At 35.1% G+C, this 27,959-nt stretch overlaps 1 protein-coding gene across 1 annotated transcript in view; it reads left to right on the plus strand.

Moving 5' to 3' along the window:
- Positions 1–337: 337 nt before the first annotated feature.
- LOC141287174 (solute carrier family 12 member 2) overlaps positions 338–27,959 on the plus strand; it is a 34,567-nt gene continuing 6,945 nt past the window's right edge. Inside the window, exons 1-22 of the mRNA XM_073819309.1 lie at positions 338–1,088; positions 6,745–6,867; positions 6,954–7,029; positions 7,117–7,212; positions 8,955–9,094; positions 10,109–10,219; positions 12,500–12,608; positions 12,713–12,840; positions 13,830–13,914; positions 13,994–14,145; positions 15,108–15,215; positions 18,573–18,696; positions 18,781–18,882; positions 19,163–19,318; positions 21,970–22,069; positions 22,149–22,260; positions 22,366–22,506; positions 23,052–23,158; positions 23,241–23,314; positions 23,405–23,545; positions 27,240–27,362; positions 27,461–27,572. Of these exons, the coding sequence (XP_073675410.1) occupies positions 624–1,088; positions 6,745–6,867; positions 6,954–7,029; positions 7,117–7,212; positions 8,955–9,094; positions 10,109–10,219; positions 12,500–12,608; positions 12,713–12,840; positions 13,830–13,914; positions 13,994–14,145; positions 15,108–15,215; positions 18,573–18,696; positions 18,781–18,882; positions 19,163–19,318; positions 21,970–22,069; positions 22,149–22,260; positions 22,366–22,506; positions 23,052–23,158; positions 23,241–23,314; positions 23,405–23,545; positions 27,240–27,362; positions 27,461–27,572 (2,885 nt within the window). The 5' untranslated portion in view covers positions 338–623. The remainder of the gene's footprint in view (positions 1,089–6,744; positions 6,868–6,953; positions 7,030–7,116; positions 7,213–8,954; positions 9,095–10,108; positions 10,220–12,499; positions 12,609–12,712; positions 12,841–13,829; positions 13,915–13,993; positions 14,146–15,107; positions 15,216–18,572; positions 18,697–18,780; positions 18,883–19,162; positions 19,319–21,969; positions 22,070–22,148; positions 22,261–22,365; positions 22,507–23,051; positions 23,159–23,240; positions 23,315–23,404; positions 23,546–27,239; positions 27,363–27,460; positions 27,573–27,959) is intronic.

Raw genomic sequence — 27,959 nt, forward strand, 5'->3', positions numbered from 1 at the left:
TTTACATAAAATATTGCTTACTGGTAGTTAATGTTAGTTAAAGTATTAGCTCATTAGCTTGTATGAAACCAAACGCGTCTGTGTTTTGCGCGCAATTACGCACCGCTGGAGACGCGCGGTGACGCACACGAAAACATCGATGTAAACATCAGAAAACAGCTGATATTATTCGACCCTGATCCTAAACATATTTTTCAGCGTTTGCATGAAACCAAACGCGTCTATGTTAAGCGCGCAATTACGCACCGCTGGAGACGCGCGGTGACGCACACGAAAACACAAATGAAAATATCAGAAAACAGCTGATTTTATTCGACCCTGATCCTAAACGTATTTTTCAGCGTTTGCATGAAACCAAACGCGTCTATGTTAATCAGAAAAGAGCTGATTTTATTCGACCCTGACTCTAAACACAGTTTTGAGCGTGAACAAAAACCAAATCCAGCTCAGACTTGTCTCAGTTGAAACTCTGCTGTCAATCAGCGCCGGATGGTCACGAGTGTGGTTACGTCTGACTGATTATACCCTCGGTGATCTCCGTGTCTCTATAGTAACTAATGGACGCGCTGAACGCTCGGTCGCTCGGTTACCTGCGCGCTTCGTGATTCTCCATCACTTCCATCATGTCAGATCAGCCCTCATCTCCTCCATCCGCGCAGAAACCCGCCCTCCGGGCACCGGGATCCTCTCAGAGCCGTTTCCAGGTGGACCCGGTGGCGGAGGCGGCGGCTGCGGCTGCGGCGGCAGCGGCGGGCGTCGCTCCTAAAACTCCACCGGGATCGCGCTCCTCCACCGGTGAGGAGTCGAAGGGCCGGTTCCGGGTGGTGAACTTCTTAAGCCCGTCTGACGCCGCGCCTGATGCCGGTTTGAACGGAGACACGGTGAGGAGCGAGGCGAGCCTGCACTCGTCCACCGGGGGTCTCAGTCATTTCTCGGACACGCACTCCAGCACTTATTACCTGCGGACCTTTGGTCACAACACCATCGATGCGGTGCCGAACATCGACTTCTACCGGCAGACGGAAGCTCCGCTCGGGGAGAAACTCCTGCGACCGTCGCTGTCGGAACTTCACGATGAACTCGACAAGGTTTGTGCTGAACTCCATCTCTCATCTGACGCTCATGAGTCCAGAAGTGATCTACTTTGAACCAGTTTGGCTGTTATTTTATTTGTGCGCTTGTTGGTCGAGTTATAGCGGGACCGGGGCACGTTGTCACACGCTTTACTCCAAAGAATCTTCATTAATGTGGGTTTGTTTTAAAGCCACGTTGTGTGTAAACTTCTTGTCTGTTTACTGATACAATTATAGCTTTGTTTAAAATACTTTCCGAAATTAAAAGAGCTATCACTGGACCCAAACTAAAACAAAACAAACAAACAAACAAAAATAAATAAACTCATTACATGAGATAAATGAAACGTTAACTAAAACAAAATACAAATAGTTAAAAAGTAAAAAAAATATTTAAGTCAGTTACTAAAGCAACATTTCTCATGTAGCCTTCTAGAATAAGTAAATTAACTAAAAAAATACATAAAAGATAACAAAATTAGATACAAATGTGACCCTAGACCAAGTAGCACGGGTATATTTGTAGCAATAGCCAAAAATACAGTGTATGAGTCAAAATTATTGATTTTTCTTTTATGCCAAAAATTCATTAGGATATTAAGATCATGCTCCATGAAGATACTTTGTAAATGTCCTACCATAAATATATAAAAATCTATTTTTTGATTAGTAATATGCATTGCTAAGAACTTCATTTGGACAACTTTAAAGGCAATTTTCTTACAATTTTCATTTTTTTTTTTTTGCACCCTCAGATTCCAGATTTTCAAATAGTTGTATCTCAGCCAAATATTGTCCTGTTCTAACAAACCAGACATTAATGGAAAGCTTATTTATTAGCTTTCAGATGATGTATCTCAAATGTCAATTTTGATAAGAAAAAAAAAATTACCCTTATGACTAGTTTTGTCGTCCAGGGACACAAATATAAACAAATTAAAAACATTAACAAAAACTATTATAGTATACATCAGTGATACTAAAATAACACTGCTCTCAACATATCTCAGCTGTATTATAAATGTATTAAATTTAAAGTTCTTCTAATTAAAACCTGTAACATTTGAAAATACAAAGAAAACATGCTTTTATTACTCTAGTCTCTGTGACAACTAGCCCCCAACGGATTTCCTATAAGAATCTCATTGTGTGGGTCTCTCTGCAAGCACTTTATTATTTTAATGACATGCAGCATAAATGCCTATAGCAGCTGATTCATCTGTATGTTTCTTCTCTTATGGTTTTGAGTTGAGTGACTCGTGTGACATCAGACGACACACACACACACACACACACACACACACACACACACACACACACTTGTCCTCAGACAATAGTCTCTCTCAAACACCCACTCACTCCGTGCAGCACCATGAGCGATCCAGGTCACGTCACAATGTCAGCGTGTGACCCGCACGTCTCTGTCAAAGACCCAGTGTCCCCTGAACATCACCGAACACACAGGTTACACACTTCACCGCAGTTTCTCTGTCAGAGTTTGTGTGTTCATCAGGACTCACTGTAAAACAGCTCAACTCACAGTTAGTCACTGACTTCAGGCCAGACAGAAACACTACAGGCAAAACCATTGTTTTGTTTTTTTCATACACTGGTCAGTTCAGAGATTTCGATCTATTTTGCTTCGATATCATGTCTTTTCTTTTAGACAGTGGTGTATAAAGTCCCTGAAAGCCATACTTAAGTAAAAGTACAGATATCTTAATCTTAAAGTATGTGATATTTATTAGTGTAACTTGGGTCGAGTCCACCTAAGTCGAGTCCGAGTCTTTAACCATTCGAGTCTGAGTCCAAAATGGGGCGAGTCGGACTCAAGTCCAACTAAACACTACTGTTTTTCAGTATCTTAACCTTGTTTTAACCATTACAACTAGAATAAGGCAATGACAATTTAAATGTAAAAAAGCAAACCTCTATTGCATATTGCCATTTGGATTATTGATTTCACACCATCTTATAATTAGTGTCCTGCTCAACAAACTTTAAAGTCATTTAACAGAAGTTATAACTTATGCATTGTGACATATTTCAAAGTGAAACCGCTTTTAGAATGTGAAAAATAATAGGGCAGGATTTAACTATATTTGTTGTTATATAGTAAATGTATAAATTCAACGGGGTGGGTAGGAAGCTTAGTGAATGAGACCTGAGGAGCAGAAAATGCACCTCTTATCTCTGATTTTGGCTGTTTTGGGTTTTATATGACGAATGGTAAGACCTTAGACTGGGTAGATGGCATTTTGATTTTCTTGGATGAAAATGAGGCTGTAAGGGGACAGTTTTTAAATTGCAGTCTATGGAGGCCATGGAATAAAAGAGTTTAAAAAAGTAAATTTGAGTTTATATTTCAAAATTCTGACTTTATTTTCACAATTCCGAGATTATATCTCACAATTTTGATAAGAAATGACATTCTCGCTTTTCCCCTCAGCTCAAAATCATGAGTTTAAATCCCACACTTCTGACATTTTTCCCCTCAGAAAAGTTAATTTGAGTAATAACAACATATATACAACATATAAAAAAATTCTGAATCGTGAGATAAAATAGGTAAATGTAATATGTGACCCTGGACCACAAAACCAGTCATAAGATTACATTTTACAAAACTGAGATGTATGCATCATATGAAAGTTCAATAAATAAGCTTTCTATTGATGTCTGGTTTGTTAGGATAGGACAATATTTGGCTGAGATACATCTATTTGAAAATCTGGAATCTGAGGGTGCAAAAAAATCAAAATACTGAGAAAATCACCTTTAAAGTTGTCCAAATTACAACAATTATAACAATGCATATTACTAATATTTATATATATATTTATATTTATAGTAGGAATTTTGCAAAATATCTTCATGGAACATGATCTTTACTCAATTTCCTAATGATTTTTGGCATAAAAGAAAAATCAATAATTTTGACCCATTCAATGTATTTTTGGCTATTGCTACAAATATACCCCAGCGACTTAAGACTGGTTTTGTGGTCCAGGGTCACATATGACGCAGTCTGCTGCAGCAGGTTTACGTTGCTGTCGCTTTAAGACCAGATGCACAGATCATATTTTGTGACACGTTTATATTTCTCCCAACTGTTTAAATTCACTCAATACAAAAGCGACTGCATTTGCATGAATACTCTCCAAGACGGTGCATTTTGACATAACTTTTCGTGTAATTGTGTAGCAATAACATGCAAAAGAAACTTTATTCAGCATTTGCACGCTGACTGAGAGGCGTTTTCGGTGAGCACGCTTTGGTTTTTTGTATATGCAATGCAAAGAAACCAACAGGCTTTCATGTACTGGAAAGACTTTTAAACACGTGCGAATACTGAATGCCCCTGTCGTAATAAAAGTCTGAATTATGAGTTTATATTGCAATTCTGACTTTATTTCTCACAATTGCGAGTTTATATCATCCATTTCTGAGAAAAATGACACAAAAACACACACCCTAAGTCTGAATTATGAGTTTATATCTCACCATTCTGATATTATTTTTTGCAATTGCAAGTTTATATCACCCAATTCTAAGAAAAAAGTCAGAACTGAGTTTGTATCATGCAATTCTGAAAAAAAAAAAAACAGAATCTCCCGAAAAAAAGGAAAAAAAAAGTTCTCACAATCCTGATTTTTTTTTCTGATATAAAAAGTCAGAATTATGAGTTTAGAAACTTTGTGTTTGCTCACAAAAACTATTGTGATGGAAACAAAGAGGTGAAGGAAAAACATTTTTTGAGGTAAAGGCAATATTTTTGTGAGCAAACCTAGATACTTTTGTGAGATATTTTTTTTCATACAGTTTTGCAAAATTAAGGGAAAAAACTTTTCAACTTTTTCAAAAAGTTTTTTCAAATGAAGTTCTTAGAAATGCATATTACTAATCAAATCTTAAGTTTTGATATATTTACAGTAGAAAATTTACAGAATTTCTTCTTGGAACATGATCTTAATATGCTAATGATTTTTGGCATAAAAGAAAAATAGATTTTTTTTTTGACCCGTACAATGAATTTTTGGCTATTGTTACAAATATATCCATGCTACTTAAGACTGGTTTTGTGCTCCAGGGTCACATATTTAAATAAAATGTAATAATAACATTTCAGAAAACTTGCAATACAATAACTTAATGTACTGTGAAGTTTCATGTCATTTTTCTCTACCACTTTAAATTGATTTACTAATATAGAATGTCTGTAGAAACCTAAAATTCAACTTAAATTCAATGACAAAAGATTGTAAAAAAGTTAAATGCATGGATTTTTTTTATATAAAAATGTGAAAGTTTTAATTGATGTTGCTTCATTATGGACACTCTTTTTTGCATTTTTACCGTAAGTAATGGGACTTTCTATAATAAAGAAAAGATACACAGTATACTTCTGTACTCATGCAACAACTTGCTAGTAAATAACACACAATTACAAAGAAACAGCAAGCTACCACACTGAATTAAACAGGATATTTCCATTTCTAAGTCTTGTTCAGTTAAAAGTGTGTTAGGAATAAATGTGACCCTGGACCCCAAAACCAGTCATAAGGGTCAGTTTTTTTAAATGAGATATATACATAATCTGAAATAAGATGAATAAATAAGCTTTCCATTGATGTTTGGTTTGTTATTGGTTTGAATTACTCCCTAAAAAAGTAACTAATTACGTTACTTAGTTACTTTTCATGGAAAGTAATGCGTTACAATGTTGAGTTACTCCCTAAAAAAGTAACTAATTACGTTACTTAGTTACTTTTCATGGAAAGTAATGCGTTACAATGTTGAGTTACTCCCTAAAAAAGTAACTAATTACGTTACTTAGTTACTTTTCATGGAAAGTAATGCGTTACAATGTTGAGTTACTCCCTAAAAAAGTAACTAATTACGTTACTTAGTTACTTTTCATGGAAAGTAATGCGTTACAATGTTGAGTTACTCCCTAAAAAAGTAACTAATTACGTTACTTAGTTACTTTTCATGGAAAGTAATGCGTTACAATGTTGAGTTACTCCCTAAAAAAGTAACTAATTACGTTACTTAGTTACTTTTCATGGAAAGTAATGCGTTACAATGTTGAGTTACTCCCTAAAAAAGTAACTAATTACGTTGCTTAGTTACTTTTCATGGAAAGTAATGCGTTACAATGTTGAGTTACTCCCTAAAAAAGTAACTAATTACGTTACTTAGTTACTTTTCATGGAAAGTAATGCGTTACAATGTTGAGTTACTCCCTAAAAAAGTAACTAATTACGTTACTTAGTTACTTTTCATGGAAAGTAATGCGTTACAATGTTGAGTTACTCCCTAAAAAAGTAACTAATTACGTTACTTAGTTACTTTTTATGGAAAGTAATGCGTTATGTTACTTTTGTGTAACTTTTTAAATCTGGGCAGGGCTTGCTTGTTTGTTTTTAATATAAAAAGTTCTATTTTTGTCAAATGTAGAAGCTTTTTCACAGCAAAAGCCTCAGGCTTAGAGAAAAGTAAATTGACATCTGTACAGTAGACCACAGAAGAACAAATGTCAACTCTTCAGCAATAAAATAAGGAAAACAGATGTTAGATTGTCTTGAGTAATTTTTGCTCTTCTACAGTGGAATTTTAGTTCATGCATCATGTTTCAGTAAATCATGTCTAATATGAATCTCATCTGTAGGAGCCGTTTGAAGAGGGATTCCCGAACGGCGAGGAGCTCACGGCGGCCGAGATCATCACACCCAAAGAAGTGTCTGATTCCAAGGGTGGCATGGTGAAGTTCGGCTGGGTCAAAGGAGTGCTGGTCAGTCTGACCTCTGACCCCTGATCTATCAGCACACACACACAGATATAAAGCTAACAAATGCTGCTGCTGATGATTGTGTGCAGGTCCGATGCATGCTGAACATCTGGGGAGTGATGCTGTTCATCAGGATGTCGTGGATCGTGGGTCAGGCTGGCATCGGTACGATAACTGACCAACAGCACTGAATCTGGATCAGGTCAATTAGCTGTTTGTAGACTGTGATTGTGTTCTGTTGTTTTTCTACAGCTCTGTCCTGCGGGATCGTTCTCATGGCTATTGTGGTCACGTCTATCACTGGACTCTCAACGTCAGCCATCGCCACCAATGGCTTCGTGCGCGGAGGTCAGTTTGCTGTTGTATTATATTTATAAACAAAAATGTATTATTTAAATTCAGTTTGAGATATACATACTTAAAATCAAGAATGATTAAGATTTGAATGTACCTGAATTTAGTGTATGTTATGCTCAAAAGTTTGGGAACAGTAAGATTTGAATGGTTTTTAAAGACATTTCTTCTGCTCATCAAGGCTGCATTTATTTGATCAAAAATACAGAAAAAAGTAAAATTATAAAAACATTATTGCAATCCAAAATAGCAATTTTGCATTTAAATATACTTTAAAATATAATTTATTTCTGCGATGCAAAGCTAATTTTCCATCAGTCATTACTGCAGTCTTCAGTGTCACATGATCCTTCAGAAATCATTCTAATATACTGATTTATTATTAGAATTATCAATGTTGGAAACAGTTGTGCTGCTTAATATTTTTTTGGAGCTTGTGATACTTTTATCAGGATTCTTTGATAAATAAAACATTGAAAAAAAAACCCAGCATGTATTCTTCATTTATGAAGTCTTTGCTATCAATTTTTATTAATTTAACACATCCTTGCTGAGTAAAAGTATTAAGTATTTAATAATAAATGTAATATTTACTGACCCAAAACTTTTGAACTATAGTGTATATTGTTAGAAAATGTTTCTATTTTAAATAAATGCTGTTCTTTTTAACTTTTTATTCATCAAAGAATCCCGAAAAAAGTATCATATGTTCCAAAAGAATATTAAGAAGCACAAATGTTTCCAACATTGATAATAAAAATAATAAATCAGTATATTAGAATGATTTCTGAAGGATCATGTGACACTGAAGACTGGAGTAATGACTGATGAAAAATTCAGCTTTGCATCGCAGAAATAAATTACATTTTAAAGTATATTAAAATAAAAATCTACTATTTTAAATTGCATTAATATTTTACAATATTTCAGGTTTTTCCTGTATTTTTAATCAAATAAATGCAGCCTTGATGAGCAGAAAAGTGTCCTTAGAAAAGCATTAAACTTTTGCACGGCAGTGTACATGATCCATATAGATTTATTAATAATGTTTGATGATGTAAACACACAGTTTTTTTGTTTTTTTACATTTGGAGTCAAATATTAATTATTTTAAAAAACAATAAAATATATTTTATTTTTTATTTTATTTTATTTTATTTTATTTTATTTTATTTTATTTTATTTTATTTTATTTTATTTTATTTTATTTTATTTTATTTTATTTTATTTTATTTTATTTTATTTTATTTTATTTTATTTTATTTTATTTTATTTTATTTTGCCAAAAAATAATTCTCAGTTTGTTTTTAACAAAAAAAAAAAAAAAAAATTTCCCATGGGAAAAAAAAATTGTTTTTCTTAAAAACAAACTGAGAATCATTCCTTGGCACAATTTGTATTTGAAAATCAAATCAAATAAAAAATATATTGTATTGTTTTTTTAAATAATTAATATTTGACTAAAGGTTAAAAAAAATGTGTGTCCAAACTTTTGACTGGTAGTGTGTGTGTGTGTATATATATATATATATATATATATATATATATATATATATATATATATATATATATATATATATATATATACATATATATGTTTTTATTTTTTGTGTTGTTTTTTATTGATGTTAATGAGAGTTATTCTTCACTAACTGTGACTTCCGTTCTAATAGTTTTAGTTATGTTTGGTCTAAAGTAAAGCATTTATGTCTGTGATTGAATTATTTATTTTTCAGGAGGGGCTTATTACCTGATCTCCAGGAGTTTGGGTCCAGAGTTTGGAGGATCCATCGGCCTGATTTTCGCCTTTGCTAATGCTGTCGCTGTGGCCATGTATGTCGTGGGTTTTGCAGAAACTGTCGTTGAACTTCTGGATGTGAGTATGAACACAAAGGCCTTGGATGGATGATGATAAACATGACAGACTCTGTGTTTCTTCTTGGTCATGCACCTGATTTTCATTGTTTTTTTTAGATGTTTTTTGCGTACTTTCTATGATTGTTTGATATTGACATTTACTGCGACTCAAAAGTTTGGGATCAGTAAGATTTTTTATGTTTTTTAAAATGTCTCATTTATTTGATCAAAAATATAGAAAAAAATTATTATTGCAATTCAAAATAGCAGTTTTTTTATTTTAATATGCTTTAAAATATAATTTATTTCTGTTATGCAAGGGTGAATTTTCATGATCCTTCAGAAATCATTCTAATATGCTGATTTATTACTTTTATTATTAATATCGGAAACAGTTGTGCTGGAACCTGTGATACTTTTTTTAGGATTCTTTGATGAATAAACATTTAAAAGAACAGCATTTATTTAAAATCTAATCTTTTCTAACAACATAAGTCTGTACTATCACTTTTTATCATTTTAACACATCCTTGCTGAATAAAAGTATTTTTATTTCTTTCAAAGAGAGAAAGAAAGAAAAAAATAACTGACACAAAACTTTGAATGAGGTATTTATTGTTACAAAAGTTTTCCATTTTAAATAAATGCTGTTCTTTTTAATGTTTTATTGATCAAAGAATCCTGAAAAAAAGTATCACAGGTTCCAAAAAAAAAATCAGTATATTAGAATGATTTCTGAAGGATCATGTGACACTGAAGACTGCAGTAATGATGCTGAAAATTCAGCTTTGCATCGCAGAAATAAATTACATTTTAAAGTATATTAAAATAAAAAACTACTATTTTAATTGCATTAATATTTTACAATATTTCAGGTTTTTCCTGTATTTTTAATCAAATAAATGCAGCCTTGATGAGCAGAAAAGTGTCCTTAGAAAAGCATTAAACTTTTGCACGGCAGTGTATTTGATCCATATAGATTTATTAATAATGTTTGATGATGTAAACACACAGTTGTGACTGTGTTTGTCAGAGTATAGATGCTCTCATGACGGATGAGATCAATGATATCAGGATCGTGGGCGCGCTCACCGTCGTCTTACTGCTGGGCATCTCAGTCGCTGGAATGGAGTGGGAGGCAAAGGTCAGTATATTTCTACATTTGCAACTCTGGATTTAGAATTCTACTGATCAAATAGCTCTGCATCTTAAAGAGATATCCAGTGGATTTGCAAAAAGGCCTACTGTTATCTAAAATGATGATGCAGTCAAATGTCAAAAGTATCTAAACGCAAGGTTCAAGGTGCTCAAAGTGCTTGAATTGGACTTTTTAAAATGTAAGTCTTGGAAAACCCTTGAAAATAGCAATATTACTCAAGAAATACTTGAAAAGTGTCTGAATTATTGAACGACAGTAAGTGTTATTTTTTTCAATAAGCACATATCTTGACCTTATGTACTAGCTTTATGATGCCTTTAAACGTTACAATGCTCAATATTTATTACAATATATACTGATAAACTGAACATAATGCACAATGTGAACATCTAACATGTATTTTGAGCTGCAGCTGGTCATATTAATGCAGCGTTTCACGAGTTAGCAGTAAACCGGTTACCTAACCTCAATATGGTTCGAGATTTGTGTTGGATGGAAAATTAATATTTTATTTGTAAACATAATACTTTGTTTGCTTATTTCTATTATTGTCATAAAACTGTCCAGCTAAGCCAGTGGTAGTACGGACAGTGTCGTGCAAACACGACTGAAGACGCGAAAAGACGAACAAACAACTTGAATCAACTGAGTCTGATACAAACTTTGTCATTCAGCTCAAGGGATTCACTTGCAAAAGCCAGATTGAATTAAAAGAACCATTTAGAATTTCGACCTTGCCTTATGTTTTTTTAAAAGCACTTACAGTGATGGGTGAAACGGATCTTTTTGAAAGTTCAAATCAGTGCAATCAATTGCATCGCAAAATTATTCAAATTTCCGTAAAGCTCCAATCGCATATCGCGAATCATTTGATTCAGATCGGAAATTCAAATTGCATACTGCGAATCATCTTAGACTAGATCTTAATTTAGATCGAAACTTCGGAGCGAGTTAGCGAATCATTTCGCTTAATAAATGATTCGCAATCTGCGTTCTGAGTCCTAATCTAATGTAACGGTTGGCGAATCATTATTTAGATCAGTACTTCAGACTGCGAATCGCAAACCCTTTGATATAGATCAGGTTCGCAAATCATTTTGTGTATTAAATGATTCACGATTCGCACTCCGAGTCCTAAAGCGATGGTTCGAGAATTATTCAGATCGGTACTTCAGGCTGCAGATTACGAATCGTTTAATTTAGATCAGAATTTCAGAGCAGGTTCGCAAATCATTTGAATCAATTCGCGATTTCTGACCGTGAATCCTTTGGTTTAGATCGAAACTTTGGAGTGGGTTCGCAAATCGTCTTGCGCATTAAATGATTTGAGATCCGCACTCCGAGTCCTGATCTGAAATGGTTCGCGAAACATTATTTAGATCGGGGCTTCGGAGCATGAATCACGAATCATTTAATTTAGATCAAAACTTTGGAGTGGGTTCGCAAATCATTTGATTTAGTTCAGGATTTCTTACCGCGAACTGTGAATCATTTGATTTACATCAAAACTTTGGAGCAGGTCGGCAATCATTTGATTCAGATCGGATCTTTGAAGTGGGTTCGTGAATCGTTTTGTGTATTAAATGATTCACAATCCGTGCTTCGAGTCCTGATCTGAAATGATGGTTCGCAAATCATTATTCTAATTGGTACTTAGGACTGTGAATCTTGAATCATTTCATTTAGATTGGGATTTATGAGTTTAATGTTAAATATGCTTAATTTCTCTTTCTGTTTTTGTCCTTTAAGTGGACATCACTACATACTTTGAATGTGCTTTGCTTTATTTTTGCCATTTTGTTATATTAGTATATTTTTATTTGTCTATTTATGTTTGTATTTTTATTTAAATTTGAAAGATAAGACATTGTTTGATAAGTGAGATCTCTGTTTGAAGTCCTTGGAATTTATCGCATTATCTTTACAAATCCTGCTAATGTATCAATTTATTTACAATCTAAATACGAGTAGAAAAAGTGTAAATCAGGATTAGTTATAAAATAATGTCATGCATGTAAAAACGGTCTGAAAATTGATCAGATAGTTGTAATCTGTGGCGGGGGTTTTTTTGCGGATTACGAGAGAATACGATTCAATGCATGATATTTAGTGAGAAAGTCTGATGTACTCCAGCAAAACAGACACAATTTTTTAAATCAGCATCCAGAATTAGTTGCCTATTGAATTTCAATCATCAGATATGATGCGAGATCTCTTATTTCTGCAGATATTGTAATAAATGATGTACTGATTGGTCTTTCACAGGCTCAGATTGTATTGTTGGTGATTCTTTTGGCGGCTATTTGCAACTACTTCATCGGATCCTTCATCCCCCTGAAGTCAAAGGAACCCAAAGGCTTCTTTGGTTACAGCGGTGGGCCGTCTTCACTCATCTGCAATCATTGATAATCATTTAAGATCAGTTCTGGAGGAATAAATCCAATGACAAGTTCATTCCTATGTTTGTCTCTCTCAAAGCTGCCATAATGATGGAGAACATGGGTCCAGACTTCAGAGATGATGAAACCTTCTTCTCCGTCTTTGCCATCTTCTTCCCGGCCGCCACAGGAATCCTAGCAGGAGCCAATATATCAGGAGACCTGGCGGTGAGGTTCATTCACTCCTAAAGAGGTCATCGGATGCACATTTTCCACAAATTCATATGATTCTTTAGGATCTTAATGGAAAGTCTCTAATATACTTTGGTTAAGAAATCTTAATATTAGTGTAAAAAAACACCCTTTTACCTTGACAAAATCAGCTCTGCAAAATATCAACTCATTTAAATGCATGGTCCTTTAAATGCAAATGAGCTGTGCTTGCCCCGCCCCTCTCTGCTGTGGGATTATGAGACGAAATGTTTAGTTTAGCCGCATTTAGCCGCATTTATCGGTGAAACTTGCTAACTAGCACATTATTAATGAGGCCATTTGCAAAGATGCATAAAAAAAACCTTCTACTCACTTCTGCTGTGGGTGAAGCTGCATCAGGAACGATTTGCATGAACATAGACGCATATGTAGATCGGGATCAGCGCTTTCCTTTTAAAAACGTAACGTTATCCTCTGCGTCTTCAGAGGCTCAAATGTCGGGAGTAAATGAGGACTGCTATGTTCATTATTACATCCAACAACAGAACACCTCAATCGGAGACATTCTTGTCTGCACCTGAGTCACACAATGGCGATCGGAGTCGGACTGTTTCAGATTGGTGAGGGCGGGGCTAAGGTAAGAGACTCATGTCAATCAACTATCGTGGGAGGGGCCTTTGTCTGTGTTTCATCACACCCACAAGAAGCTTAGAGCTGATTTTAAAAAGAGGATATTACTTTTAAAGATTAAAAACAACATGGAAAAGTTAGTTTTGTATCCGATAACCCCTTTAACACCCTCAAAAATAAAGGATGTTTTGATAGTGATGCTGTAGAAGAACCTTTCATTCTTTCAGTAATTAGTTCTTAAATGAATCATTTTTCTTAGTGTGAAGAACATTTTGAATCATCTAAAGAAACTTTAATTCATTTTAGTCCACTTTCCAATAAATAAGCTTTATTTCCAGGATTATATTATATTATATTTGAATTTTTCTCTCTAGGATCCGCAGTCGGCGATTCCTAAAGGAACTCTTCTGGCGATCCTCATAACCGGAGTGGTTTACATTGCTGTTGCCATCTCTAATGGTATCTGAGTGCTGTTCTTTCTCTGTTTGTCCTCAACTCGTGGATCAGAGGTGATGTTTTGCATTCTCTGTGTTTTCAGGCTCTTGTATCGTGCGGGAAGCCACAGGCGATGATAATGACACCATAGTGGGCCCGCTGGAGAACTGCACTGACGCCGCCTGCACGCTGGGATACGACTTCTCCATTTGCAAAGAGGGTGGCTGCAAATATGGCCTTCAGAATGACTTCCAGGTGAGTGACAGAAAACAGTGGGACTAGATGTATGGAAGCCATTTCCACCATTAAAAAAAAAAAAAGTCATTGTGACATTTTTATCTCACAGTTCTGACTTTTTTTATTAGAGTAGTGAGATCCAATTTTATGTTCTCTGAACATAAAAGTTTATATCTCACAATTCTGACTTAATAAGTCACAATTGCGCATTATAAAGTCAAAATTGCGAGATATAAACTCAAAATTGTGTAGATGAAAAGTTGCAATTACCTTTAAAAAAAAATTTTTCAGTGGTAGAAATGGGCTTCCATACAGAGGTGCTCATAATATCCTTAATATCCTAATGATTTTTTGCAAAGTAAAAAAGTAAAGTAAAGTTACAATATTGCGTTACTCCCTAAAAAATTATTACTTAGTTACTCTTTGTTGAAAGTAAAGCATTATGTTACTTTTGCGTTACTATTTCTCATCTGGCCTGGACTTCCATGTGTGTTTTTAATATACAAAAGTTCTATTTTTTGGCAGACGTAAAAGCCCTTTCACACCAAAAGTAAAATGAATAAACCTCAGGCTGAAGGAAATGTAAATTCAAAAGCTCAAACAAACCTTTCAGCTCTGTTATCATTCTGGATTGCATGAAGAATAGTACACAAGAGGAAAAAAAGACACTTTCTTCCTGATCACAAAAAAATGAAGCACAAATGCTATGTTTATTTAAAGTCATTTTTGTTTATTATTATGGTTGAATATCCAATTGGATCATTGAAGGTCAGCAGCAAATACATTGTTTAATAAAATGAGATTAAATACATACCAGATCTTTGTGTTATTTAACAGATTTAATTATTTCAGCAGGGAAAGTAATCTGATTACGCAATTCACCCTTGTAATACGTTACCCCTGACACTGCTGATGTTTTCAGAGAAGAGATGTGGTAAATTCATTCAGTTTTACTGTGTGTGATGGTAATGATCTTTCAGGTGATGAGTTTGGTGTCTGGATTCGGGCCGCTTATCACAGCTGGAATCTTCTCTGCTACCCTCTCATCGGCGCTGGCGTCTCTGGTCAGCGCTCCCAAAGTCTTCCAGGTCAGCATACAAACCTCCTTTTGATTTGGTAAAAAAGGTATAGTAATTCCAGGGTTCGAATGCAGTGCTTGAAGCACTTGAATTTGACTTTTTGTCAATTTTATGTAAATGTAAGGCCTGGAAAAACTTTTTGAAACTCAGAATTAGTTAAACCAATGATTCAAAGTGCTTCAATCTGATCGCGTATAGCAAATCATTTGATTTAGTTCAGGACTTTGGAGCAGGTTCACAAATGATTTCACTTGGATTGGAACTTCAACACGAATCATTTGATCTAGTTCGGGACTTCAAATCGCATATCATGAATCATTTGATTAAGATTGGAACTTTGGATCGCAAATTATTTGATTCAGATTGGAACTTCAAATCGCAAATCATTTGATTCAGATCGGAACTTCGGATTGCGAATCATTTGATTCAGATCGGAGCTTTAGACTGTGGATCATTTGATTCAGATCGGAGCTTTAGACTGTGGATCATTTGATTCAGATCGGAACTTCAGATTGTGAATCATTTGATTCAGATTGGAACTTTCAGATTGCGAACCATTTGATCTAGATCGGAACTTTGGATCGCAAATTATTTGATTCAGATCGGAACTTCAGATTGCGAATCATTTGATTCAGATTGGAACTTCAGATTGCGAATCATTTGATTCAGATCGGAACTTCAGATTCTGGGTCATTTGATTCAGATTGGAACTTCAGATTGCGAATCATTTGATTCAGATTGGAACTTCAGATTGCGAATCATTTGATTCAGATCGGAACTTTAGATTGCGAATCATTTGATTCAGATTGGAACTTCAGATTGCGAATCATTTGATTCAGATCGGAACTTCAGATTCTGGGTCATTTGATTCAGATTGGAACTTCAGATTGCGAATCATTTGATTCAGATTGGAACTTCAGATTGCGAATCATTTGATTCAGATCGGAACTTCAGATTCTGGGTCATTTGATTCAGATTGGAACTTCAGATTGCGAATCATTTGATTCAGATTGGAACTTCAGATTGCAAATCATTTGATTCAGATCGGAACTTCAGATTGCGGATCATTTGATTCAGATCAGAACTTCAGATTCTGGGTCATTTGATTCAGATTGGAACTTCAGATTGTGAATCATTTGATTCAGATTGGAACTTCAGATTGCGAATCATTTGATTCAGATCGGAACTTTAGATTGCGAATCATTTGATTCAGATTGGAACTTCAGATTGCGAATCATTTGATTCAGATCGGAACTTCAGATTGCGAATCATTTGATTCAGATCGGAACTTCAGATTGCGGATCATTTGATTCAGATTGGAACTTCAGTTTGTGAATCATTTGATTCAGATTGGAACTTCAGATTGTGAATCATTTGATTCAGATCGGAACTTCAGATTGCGGATCATTTGATTCAGATCAGAACTTCAGATTCTGGGTCATTTGATTCAGATTGGAACTTCAGATTGCGGATCATTTGATTCAGATTGGAACTTCAGTTTGTGAATCATTTGATTCAGATTGGAACTTCAGTTTGTGAATCATTTGATTCAGATTGGAACTTCAGATTGTGAATCATTTGATTCAGATTGGAACTTCAGATTGCGAATCATTTGATTCAGATCGGAACTTTAGATTGCGAATCATTTGATTCAGATTGGAACTTCAGATTGCGAATCATTTGATTCAGATCGGAACTTCAGATTGCGAATCATTTGATTCAGATCGGAACTTCAGATTGCGGATCATTTGATTCAGATTGGAACTTCAGTTTGTGAATCATTTGATTCAGATTGGAACTTCAGATTGTGAATCATTTGATTCAGATCGGAACTTCAGATTGCGGATCATTTGATTCAGATCAGAACTTCAGATTCTGGGTCATTTGATTCAGATTGGAACTTCAGATTGCGGATCATTTGATTCAGATTGGAACTTCAGTTTGTGAATCATTTGATTCAGATTGGAACTTCAGTTTGTGAATCATTTGATTCAGATTGGAACTTCAGATTGCGAATCATTTGATTCAGATCGGAACTTTAGATTGCGAATCATTTGATTCAGATCGGAACTTCAGATTGCGAATCATTTGATTCAGATCGGAACTTCAGATTGTGAATCATTTGATTCAGATTGGAACTTCAGTTTGTGAATCATTTGATTCAGATTGGAACTTCAGATTGCGAATCATTTGATTCAGATCGGAACTTTAGATTGCGAATCATTTGATTCAGATTGGAACTTCAGATTGCGAATCATTTGATTCAGATCGGAACTTCAGATTGCGAATCATTTGATTCAGATCGGAACTTCAGTTTGTGAATCATTTGATTCAGATTGGAACTTCAGATTGTGAATCATTTGATTCAGATCGGAACTTCAGATTGCGGATCATTTGATTCAGATCAGAACTTCAGATTCTGGGTCATTTGATTCAGATTGGAACTTCAGATTGCGGATCATTTGATTCAGATTGGAACTTCAGTTTGTGAATCATTTGATTCAGATTGGAACTTCAGTTTGTGAATCATTTGATTCAGATTGGAACTTCAGATTGCGAATCATTTGATTCAGATCGGAACTTTAGATTGCGAATCATTTGATTCAGATTGGAACTTCAGATTGCGAATCATTTGATTCAGATCGGAACTTCAGATTGCGAATCATTTGATTCAGATCGGAACTTCAGATTGCGGATCATTTTATTCAGATCAGAACTTCAGATTCTGGGTCATTTGATTCAGATTGGAACTTCAGATTGCGAATCATTTGATTCAGATCGGAGCTTCAGATTGCAGATCATTTGATTCAGATTGGAACTTCAGTTTGTGAATCATTTGATTCAGATTGGAACTTCGGATCGCGGATAATTTGATTCAGATATATGATAGCAAAGACTTATACTGTTAGAAAAGATTTATATATTGAACAAATGGTATTCATTTTAACATTTTATTGATCAAAGAATCCTGAAAAAAGGTTTCAAAAAAGTATTTGGGAGCACAACTGTTGTAAACATTGATAATTCCAATAATAAATAAGTATATTAGTATGATTTCTTAAGGATTAAATTATATTTTACAGTATATTAAAATAAAACACTTTTCATTTCACAATATTACTGTTTTTCTGTATTTTTAATCAAATAAATGCAGCCTTAATGAGCAGAAGAGACTTCTTTAAAAAACATTACAAATCTTACTGATCCCAAACTTTTAGTTTTAACTTATAGACAAAGTAACACCATTAAAAAGCTGAAGCTTTAATACACTGTAAATCACTTTGGATTTCAAAATGCATAAATGAATGATAAATGCATGACCATACCCTGTATATTCAGGTGTTTAATGTGTGTGTGTTTTTGTAGGCCTTGTGTAAGGATAAAATCTACCCTGGAATACATGTGTTTGCCAAAGGATACGGGAAGAACAAAGAGCCTCTGCGTGCATACGTCCTCACCTTCATCATCGGCCTGGCCTTCATCCTGATCGGTAACTTACACTCCACACAGCGACTTATCTGCTTATACGTTCATGACAGAGACTGCTTCTAAAATCCAAATCTTGGTGTTTCAGCTGAGTTGAACATCATCGCACCCATCATTTCCAACTTCTTCTTGGCCTCTTACGCCTTGATAAATTTCTCTGTTTTCCACGCATCGCTGGCGAACTCCCCAGGCAAGTGTGATGCACAAATCCTTACTAATAAATCTGAAAATGAATGTGATGTTCCATCTCAGATCACTGACATTGATCATTTCAGACAGTATTGCAAGTAATTTTAGCACCCCCTTGTCATCCAAGATGTTTGTGTCTTTCTTTCTTCAGTCGTAAAGAATTGTCTTTTGAGGAAAACATTTGAGGGTTTTCTCCGTATAGTGGACTTCTATGGTGCCCGTGAGTTTGAACTTCTAAAATGCAGCTTTAAAGGGTTATTCATGCATTTCTATCTGAACAGGGTGGCGTCCGAGTTTTAAGTACTACAACAAGTGGGTGTCGTTAGCCGGAGCCGTGTTGTGCTGCGTGGTGATGTTTGTGATCAACTGGTGGGCGGCTTTGCTCACCAACGTCATCGTCCTGGCTCTCTACATCTACGTCAGCTACAAGAAACCAGGTCTGTTCTGTTTTTAGTTCATTTCTGTGATTATGTGTTAACAGTGTTGGGGAAAGTTACTTTTAAAAGTAATGCGTTACAATGTTGAGTTACTCCCTTAAAAAGTAACTAATTACGGTACTTAGTTACTTTTAAAAGTAATGCGTTACAATGTTGAGTTACTCCCTTAAAAAGTAACTAATTACGGTACTTAGTTACTTTTAAAAGTAATGCGTTACAATGTTGAGTTACTCCCTTAAAAAGTAACTAATTACGGTACTTAGTTACTTTTAAAAGTAATGCGTTACAATGTTGAGTTACTCCCTTAAAAAGTAACTAATTATGGTACTTAGTTACTTTTAATAGTAATGCGTTACAATGTTGAGTTACTCCCTTAAAAAGTAACTAATTACGGTACTTAGTTACTTTTAAAAGTAATGCGTTACAATGTTGAGTTACTCCCTTAAAAAGTAACTAATTACGGTACTTAGTTACTTTTAAAAGTAATGCGTTACAATGTTGAGTTACTCCCTTAAAAAGTAACTAATTACGGAACTTAGTTACTTTTAAAAGTAATGCGTTACAATGTTGAGTTACTCCCTTAAAAAGTAACTAATTACGGTACTTAGTTACTTTTAAAAGTAATGCGTTACAATGTTGAGTTACTCCCTTAAAAAGTAACTAATTACGGCACTTAGTTACTTTTAAAAGTATTGCGTTACAATGTTGAGTTACTCCCTTAAAAAGTAACTAATTACGGTACTTAGTTACTTTTAAAAGTAATGCGTTACAATGTTGAGTTACTCCCTTAAAAAGTAACTAATTACGGCACTTAGTTACTTTTAAAAGTAATGCGTTACAATGTTGAGTTACTCCCTTAAAAAGTAACTAATTACGGTACTTAGTTACTTTTAAAAGTAATGCGTTACAATGTTGAGTTACTCCCTTAAAAAGTAACTAATTACGGCACTTAGTTACTTTTAAAAGTAATGCGTTACAATGTTGAGTTACTCCCTTTAAAAGTAACTAATTACGGCACTTAGTTACTTTTAAAAGTAATGCGTTACAATGTTGAGTTACTCCCTTAAAAAGTAACTAATTACGGCACTTAGTTACTTTTAAAAGTAATGCGTTACAATGTTGAGTTACTCCCTTAAAAAGTAACTAATTACGGCACTTAGTTACTTTTAAAAGTAATGCGTTACAATGTTGAGTTACTCCCTTTAAAAGTAACTAATTACGGCACTTAGTTACTTTTAAAAGTAATGCGTTACAATGTTGAGTTACTCCCTTAAAAAGTAACTAATTACGGCACTTAGTTACTTTTAAAAGTAATGCGTTACAATGTTGAGTTACTCCCTTAAAAAGTAACTAATTACGGCACTTAGTTACTTTTAAAAGTAATGCGTTAATGTTGAGTTACTCCCTTAAAAAGTAACTAATTACGGCACTTAGTTACTTTTAAAAGTAATGCGTTACAATGTTGAGTTACTCCCTTAAAAAGTAACTAATTACGGCACTTAGTTACTTTTAAAAGTAATGCGTTACAATGTTGAGTTACTCCCTAAAAAAGTAACTAATTACGGTACTTATTTACTTTTAAAAGTAATGCGTTACAATGTTGAGTTACTCCCTTAAAGTAACTAATTACGGTACTTAGTTACTTTTAAAAGTAATGCGTTACAATGTTGAGTTACTCCCTTAAAAAGTAACTAATTACGGTACTTAGTTACTTTTAAATGTAATGCGTTACAATGTTGAGTTACTCCCTTAAAAAGTAACTAATTACGGTACTTAGTTACTTTTAAAAGTAATGCGTTACAATGTTGAGTTACTCCCTTAAAAAGTAACTAATTACGGCACTTAGTTACTTTTAAAAGTAATGCGTTACAATGTTGAGTTACTCCCTTAAAAAGTAACTAATTACGGCACTTAGTTACTTTTAAAAGTAATGCGTTACAATGTTGAGTTACTCCCTTAAAAAGTAACTAATTACGGTACTTAGTTACTTTTAAAAGTAATGCGTTACAATGTTGAGTTACTCCTTTAAAAAGTAACTAATTACGGTACTTAGTTACTTTTAAAAGTAATGCGTTACAATGTTGAGTTACTCCCTAAAAAAGTAACTAATTACGGTACTTAGTTACTTTTAAAAGTAATGCGTTACAATGTTGAGTTACTCCCTTAAAAAGTAACTAATTACGGTACTTATTTACTTTTAAAAGTAATGCGTTACAATATTGAGTTACTATAATAATAATGCAAGTAACATGTTAATTATGCTAGAAACATGCTAGAAACTTGCTAATCATGCAAGAAACATGCTGGAAACATGCCAGCAACTTACTAATCATGATAGAAACATGTTAGAATGTGCTTACAAATTTGCTAATCATGGAAGAAACATGATAACAGCTTGCCAATGACATGCTAATAATGCAAGTAACATGTTAATTATGCTAGAAACATGCTAATCATCTAATCTATCTATATAAAGTTCAAAACTTTAAGCTTTTACAGCTGCTTTAAACTTTCAAGCTAGGCTTTCTCAAGCCAACCTAAAGTTTGTCTTGACAAACTTTTTTAATCTAGTGGTAAAGTGTTATTAATTATGTTTTATAGTCATAAACCATAATAATAAATGAGTGTCAAAATGCATCTTTCTGCTGCAGATGTGAACTGGGGTTCGTCCACACAAGCGCTGATGTACAATCAGGCACTGACACACAGTCTGCATCTCACAGGGGTTGAGGATCATATCAAGAACTTCAGGTGATCCACTGACAGATACAGATTCTGTTATGTTTGACTCTAGAGAGACTGAAAAAAATTCTGAAATCATTTTCCACAGGCCTCAGTGTCTCGTAATGTCCGGATACCCAAACTCAAGACCGGCGCTGATGTCTCTGGTGCACTCCTTCACCAAATATCAGGGCTTGATGGTCTGTGGCCATGTGCGCACGGTACGTGATTTCAGTCAACATTTGACACATTATCTTTGCAGTTATAACCAGCTACACAAACAAACATGCACTCTTTTCTTCGTTCTTGCATTTTTTTTCTTGCAGGGATACCGTAGGCCGAACTATAGGGAAATGATGAACGAGCAGGTCCGCTATCAGCGCTGGCTCCTGAAGACCCGAATCAAAGCCTTTTACACTCCTGTGTTTGCCGACGATCTCAGACAAGGAGCCCAGTATCTCTTACAGGTCAGAAAACGTCCAAAACGTCCAAGAGGCAAAAAATCTAATAAAACTTAATTGTTGATTCTTGTTAAGTTATGCATGATAGTGTTGTATGATTAATTTGGCATGCTAATTTGACACATTTTTGTAACAGTAAAGATTTACTTTGCGCTAAACTTGATGGACACATATGTAGACAATGCGACTTAACTTCGTTGAAAATGTAAAAATGTAGTTTGGGAAGAATTTGTTAGAAAACATCAATTTACAATAATTTACAACAATGTAAATTGATGTTGCATGTGTGATAAATAACTTTACAATTATTTTATTCATTTAAAATGTAAAAAAAAATAGTAAAAAAATGTAACGTAAAAGCCTAGTTTGAGAAGAATTTGTTAAAAAACATCAATTTACAATAATTTACAACAGTATAAATTGACATTGCATGTGTGATAAATAAATTTACAATAATTTTTATTTGTTTAAAATGTAAAAATGTTAGCAAAAAAAGCTCAGGTCTTAGGAGGATAACTCTTGTAATAAACTATATATATTGTGATTCATAGACTGCTGGTTTGGGTCGCCTGAAACCCAACACGTTAGTATTTGGCTTTAAGAACGACTGGAGAGATGGTGAGATGAAGGATGTGGAAACCTACATCAACACCATCCAGTGAGTCTGACTATGTTGCTCTTCGTCTTTTTATCTGAAAGAGCTAAAATCTTCATCTAAACAAGCGTTGTGTGTTTTTCAGTGACGCCTTTGATCTGCAGTTTGGTGTGGTTCTCTTGAGGCTGAAGGAAGGTCTTGATATCTCTCACATTCAAGGTCGAGTTTCCTGACCAAAGTGGCTAAGTTTTAGTAGTTTGAGTTTTTTCATCAGTGGATTTAACTTTGCTTCTCTTGGTCTTTCTTCAGATGAATTTATGTCCTCGCAAGAGAAAGCTCCTGGAATGAAGGAGCTCTTGGTGTCCATCAACATCAAAGACTTCGACAGCGATTCCTCAAAGCCCTCATCTAAATCCACCAGCTGCCAAAGCAGCCCGCTCATCTTCAGAGGTCAGAAAATCATGACGTGCTACACTGTTAAAGGACTAGATTATTCAAAAATGAGGTCATCCAAGATTAAGATGAGTTTTTTTGTTCATCAGATTTGTAGAAATGTGTCATTCTGTCACTGTCTCACCAATGGATCCTTTGGAGTGAATGGGTGCCGTCAGAATGAGAGTCTGATAAAAACATCACAATAATCCACAAGTAATCCACACCACTCCAGTCCATCAACATCTTGAGAAGGCAAAAGCTGAAACAAATCCATCAAGACATTTTTAACTAAACTATGAGCCCATAATCCAACACTTCCTCCAGTGAAAAAGTGGTCTGGTCTGAATCAGGAGGGAAATCTGCACAGATCAAGCACTGTTTACAAGCCAAAACAGCTCTAAACAAATATGTGGCTGGATTTTGATGTGAGAGACAACAGGAGATGGACTTTTTCATCTGGAGGATGGATTATGGACTCAAGGTATTTTAGTTATAAATGTCTTATAAAGGGTTAATCCACCCCAAAATGAAAATTTTGTCATTAATCACTTACCCCCATGTCGTTACAAACCCGTAAAAGCTTTGTTCGTCTTCGTTCGGAACACAATTTAAGATATTTTGGATGAAAACCAGGAGCTTTGTGACTGTCCCATTGACTGCCAACACTGTCAAGGCCCAGAAAAGTATGAAAGATGTCTTCAAAATAGTCCATCTGCCATCAGTGGTTCAACCTTAATTTTACAAAGCTATGAGAATCAGGGCCAGGCTTGACTGCTATAGAAGGGTGGACTGGCAGATGTCCTGGGTGGGATTTTTTTTTGGTGGGGGGGGGGTATGAAGTCTGTTACAGCGCTGTGCAGGAATTTTGTCCCACTCATCTTAGCAGAATTGTTATAATTTAAGCAAAATTGGAGTGTTTTTGAGCATGAACTGCCTTTTTAAGGTCATGCCACAGCATCTCAATAGGATTCAGGTCAGGACTTTGACTAGGCCACTCCATAGTCTTCATTTTGTTTTTCTTCAGCCATTCAGAGGTGGATTTGCTGGTGTGTTTTGGATCATTGTCCTGCTCCAGAACCCAAGTTCGCTTCAGCTTGAGGTCACCAACAGATGGCTTTTTTGGATTTTTTTGGTAGACAGCAGAATTCATGGTTCCATTTATCACAGCAAGTCTTCCAGGTCCAGAAGCAGCAAAACAGCCCCAGACCATCACACTACCACCACCATATTTTACTGTTGGTGTGATGTTCTTTTTCTGAAATGCTGAAAATTACTTTTACGCCAGATGTAATGGGACACACACCTTCCAAAAAGTTCAACTGTTGTCTAGTCAGTCCGCAGAATATTTTCCCAAAAGTCTTGGGGATCATCAAGATGTTTTATGGCAAAAGTGAGATGAGCCTTTATGTTCTTTTTGCTCAGCAGCGGTTTTCGTCTTGAAACTCTGCCATGCAGGCCATTTTTGTCTCTTTCTTATGGTGGAGTCATGAACACTGACCTTAACTGAGGCAAGAGAGGCCTGCAGTTCTTTAGATGTTGTTGTGGGGTCTTTTGTGAGCTCTTGGATGAGTCGTCGCTGCGCTCTTGAGTGTGAAACACTTTTTCACACAGGGCCATGTGGGTTTGGATTTTTTTTCCCTTCATAAAAAACCCCCTTCATTTAAAATATGCATGTTGTGTTTACTTGTGTTATCTTTAATTAATATTTAAATTTATTTGATGATCTGAAACATTAAAGTGTGACAAACATGCAAAAAAATAAAAAATCAGGAAGGGGGCCAACACTTTTTCACACCACTGTATATACCAAAAAAGGCCATAATCATGTCTAGTGAACACTGGAGCGACCAATTGTTTTGAGGAAAATATAAAGATCAGACCACTATAGTAATGGTATTTGTTTAAAGAAAATAAACAAATCAAATAATTAAATAGATTTATCTAGGGGCATAAATTAAAGGAAGAAACAAGAATAAGAATTTTTGGAAAAGTAATCAATTTGAACGGCAAATAATATTTTTATTTTAAAATATGCACCCATTTAATTTAATTTGTATTGTAGAACACGCAAAACAGAAAAATGCTGTTGTCATCATAATCAATTTTGAATTACATGAATCATGTAAATCACAGACCTGATTTCCATTCAAAATGGCAAAATTTGACAAAAAAAAAGTTGAATAGTTTGCATATTGTTGGTCGTTTACGTTATAGAAGGGGAATGCTATAGGACTACGTTTCTTACACTCGAGCCGACATTTGCCATAATAACGAATGCAGCTTTCATCGCACAAGCTCTTTACTTTCAGTTTTCATTCAGCATTTACGCCAAGCCAAAAGGGGTAAGCTTTCAACCGAACAGTATAGCCTACATACATTTTAGATGCTTATATTATGTTGGGACATTTATTCAACTACTTTTGGATCATTTATTGAACTGCTCAGGTAATTTGAGTGGTAGGCTATAATACATAGCCATGTATTAAACTCCTGTAGCTCACAAACTCCCCGTGATAACGCTCAAATATTTTGGCCCATTTTCGTTCGTTGTCAGTCTCTGCTTTTACGCAATAGACTGAAGGCTCCGCGTGAATTCAGCACGTGTTGCATTCAGCTTATAAAAGAAAAATGCTGCAATTTTCTGTTATTTTATTACTGTTTGGCTCGTCTCCAGCTATATCATAAATTTCTCAAAATACAGTCCGACTTTATTCAACAATTTGTTTCCTCCGCGTCACTGTATGGTTGAACCACTGATGGCAGATGGACTATTTTGAAGACATCTTTCATACTTTTCTGGGCCTTGACAGTGTTTTTTACTTGGCAGTCAATGGGACAACCATAATACTCCTGGTATTCATCCAAAATATCTTAAATTGTGTTCCAAAGACGAACAAAGCTTTTTCAGTTGATTAATGACAAAATCTTCATTTTGGGGTGGAGTAATCCTTTAATGATGAATTTGTTTCAGCTTTTGTCTTGACAAGATGTTAACTGATGGACTGGAGTGGTGTGGATTATTGTGATGTTTTTATCAGCTGTTTGGACTGGATTCTGACGGCACCTATTCACTTCCATTGATCCATTGGTGAGACGGTGATAGAATGACATATGCAAATCTGATGAAGAAACAAACTCGTCCTAATGTCAAATTCTCAATTTCCTCACACTTTCCATCAATGTATGGATGCACAGATTTGTATTCTTAAAGGGGTCATCGGATGCCGAAGTTCATATGATTCTTTTCTCAATGGAAAGTCTCTAATATACTTTGGTTAAAAATGTTCAATAGTAGTGTAAAATAACACCCTTTTAGCTTGCCAAAATCAGCTCTGCAAAATATCAGCTCATTTTATGCATGGGGCCCTTTAAATGCAAATGAGCTCTGCTTGCCCCACCCCTCTCTGATGTGGGATTATGAGCTGTAATGTTTACTTTAGCGCATTTAGCTGCATTTATCGGCAAAACTTGCCAACAAGCACATTATTAAGAAAGGCCAAACTCAAACTACCAACACACATTAATATTCAAACAACATGGAAAAGTTAATTTTTCATCCGATGACCCCTTTAAGAACGTCAGATTCACTGTGCTCAAAAAGTCCTGATCTTGTTCTTAAATTCATGATGAATATTAATTCCCCCTGGAATGGCTTTTGGCATCTCAGATTTGTGTTTTCTCTTCTCTAATGTTGCATGTATGTTTTCAGACACCAAGAAGCCTCAGATGAAGCTCAGTCCTGCGGATGAGAAACTTTTGGCCGCCAGTCAGCAGTTCCAGAAGAAACAGAGCAAAGGAACCATTGATGTTTGGTGGCTGTTTGACGACGGAGGTAGTGATATTTCCATTTCAGTGTAGTTTGAAGAGTATTATACTCAGTGAGAGTTTGTAGCTGCAGTAAATGACGCTGTGATTGATTACTCATTGTAGGCTTGACTCTTTTGATACCGTATTTGCTAACCAACAAGAAGAAATGGCAAAATTGCAAGATCCGTGTGTTCATTGGAGGAAAGATAAACAGGATTGACCACGACCGCAGAGCGTAAGTATTACGCTGAATGTACATGGTTTTATAAAGAAAGCACGGTTTATATTAGTCTGATCATTAAAGCTGAATCCTGTAGATCTGAAGATTTTTAAGAGGAGACACTGCAGGCAAAAACGCTGTTTTCATGCACCATGTTTGAGATTTTGGACTTTTTGTGTGTTTTTTCAGACTAGTGGAAAGAAAACATCCAAAAGACACTGTTAAGTCTTTCTTTTATAGCACTTTATCTATTTGTGTCAATAGATTTCAATTACAATCCATATTTTTAAAGGCCAAGCGTTGTTTCTCCTACACTGAGCCATAAATCTCCACTTCAGCAGCACTTACACACACCACACTTTACATTTGTGTTCCTGTCTATATCCTGAAGGCTTTTACAGA

Source organism: Garra rufa, chromosome 15 (assembly GCF_049309525.1).
Source record: "Garra rufa chromosome 15, GarRuf1.0, whole genome shotgun sequence".
NCBI lineage: Eukaryota > Metazoa > Chordata > Actinopteri > Cypriniformes > Cyprinidae > Garra > Garra rufa.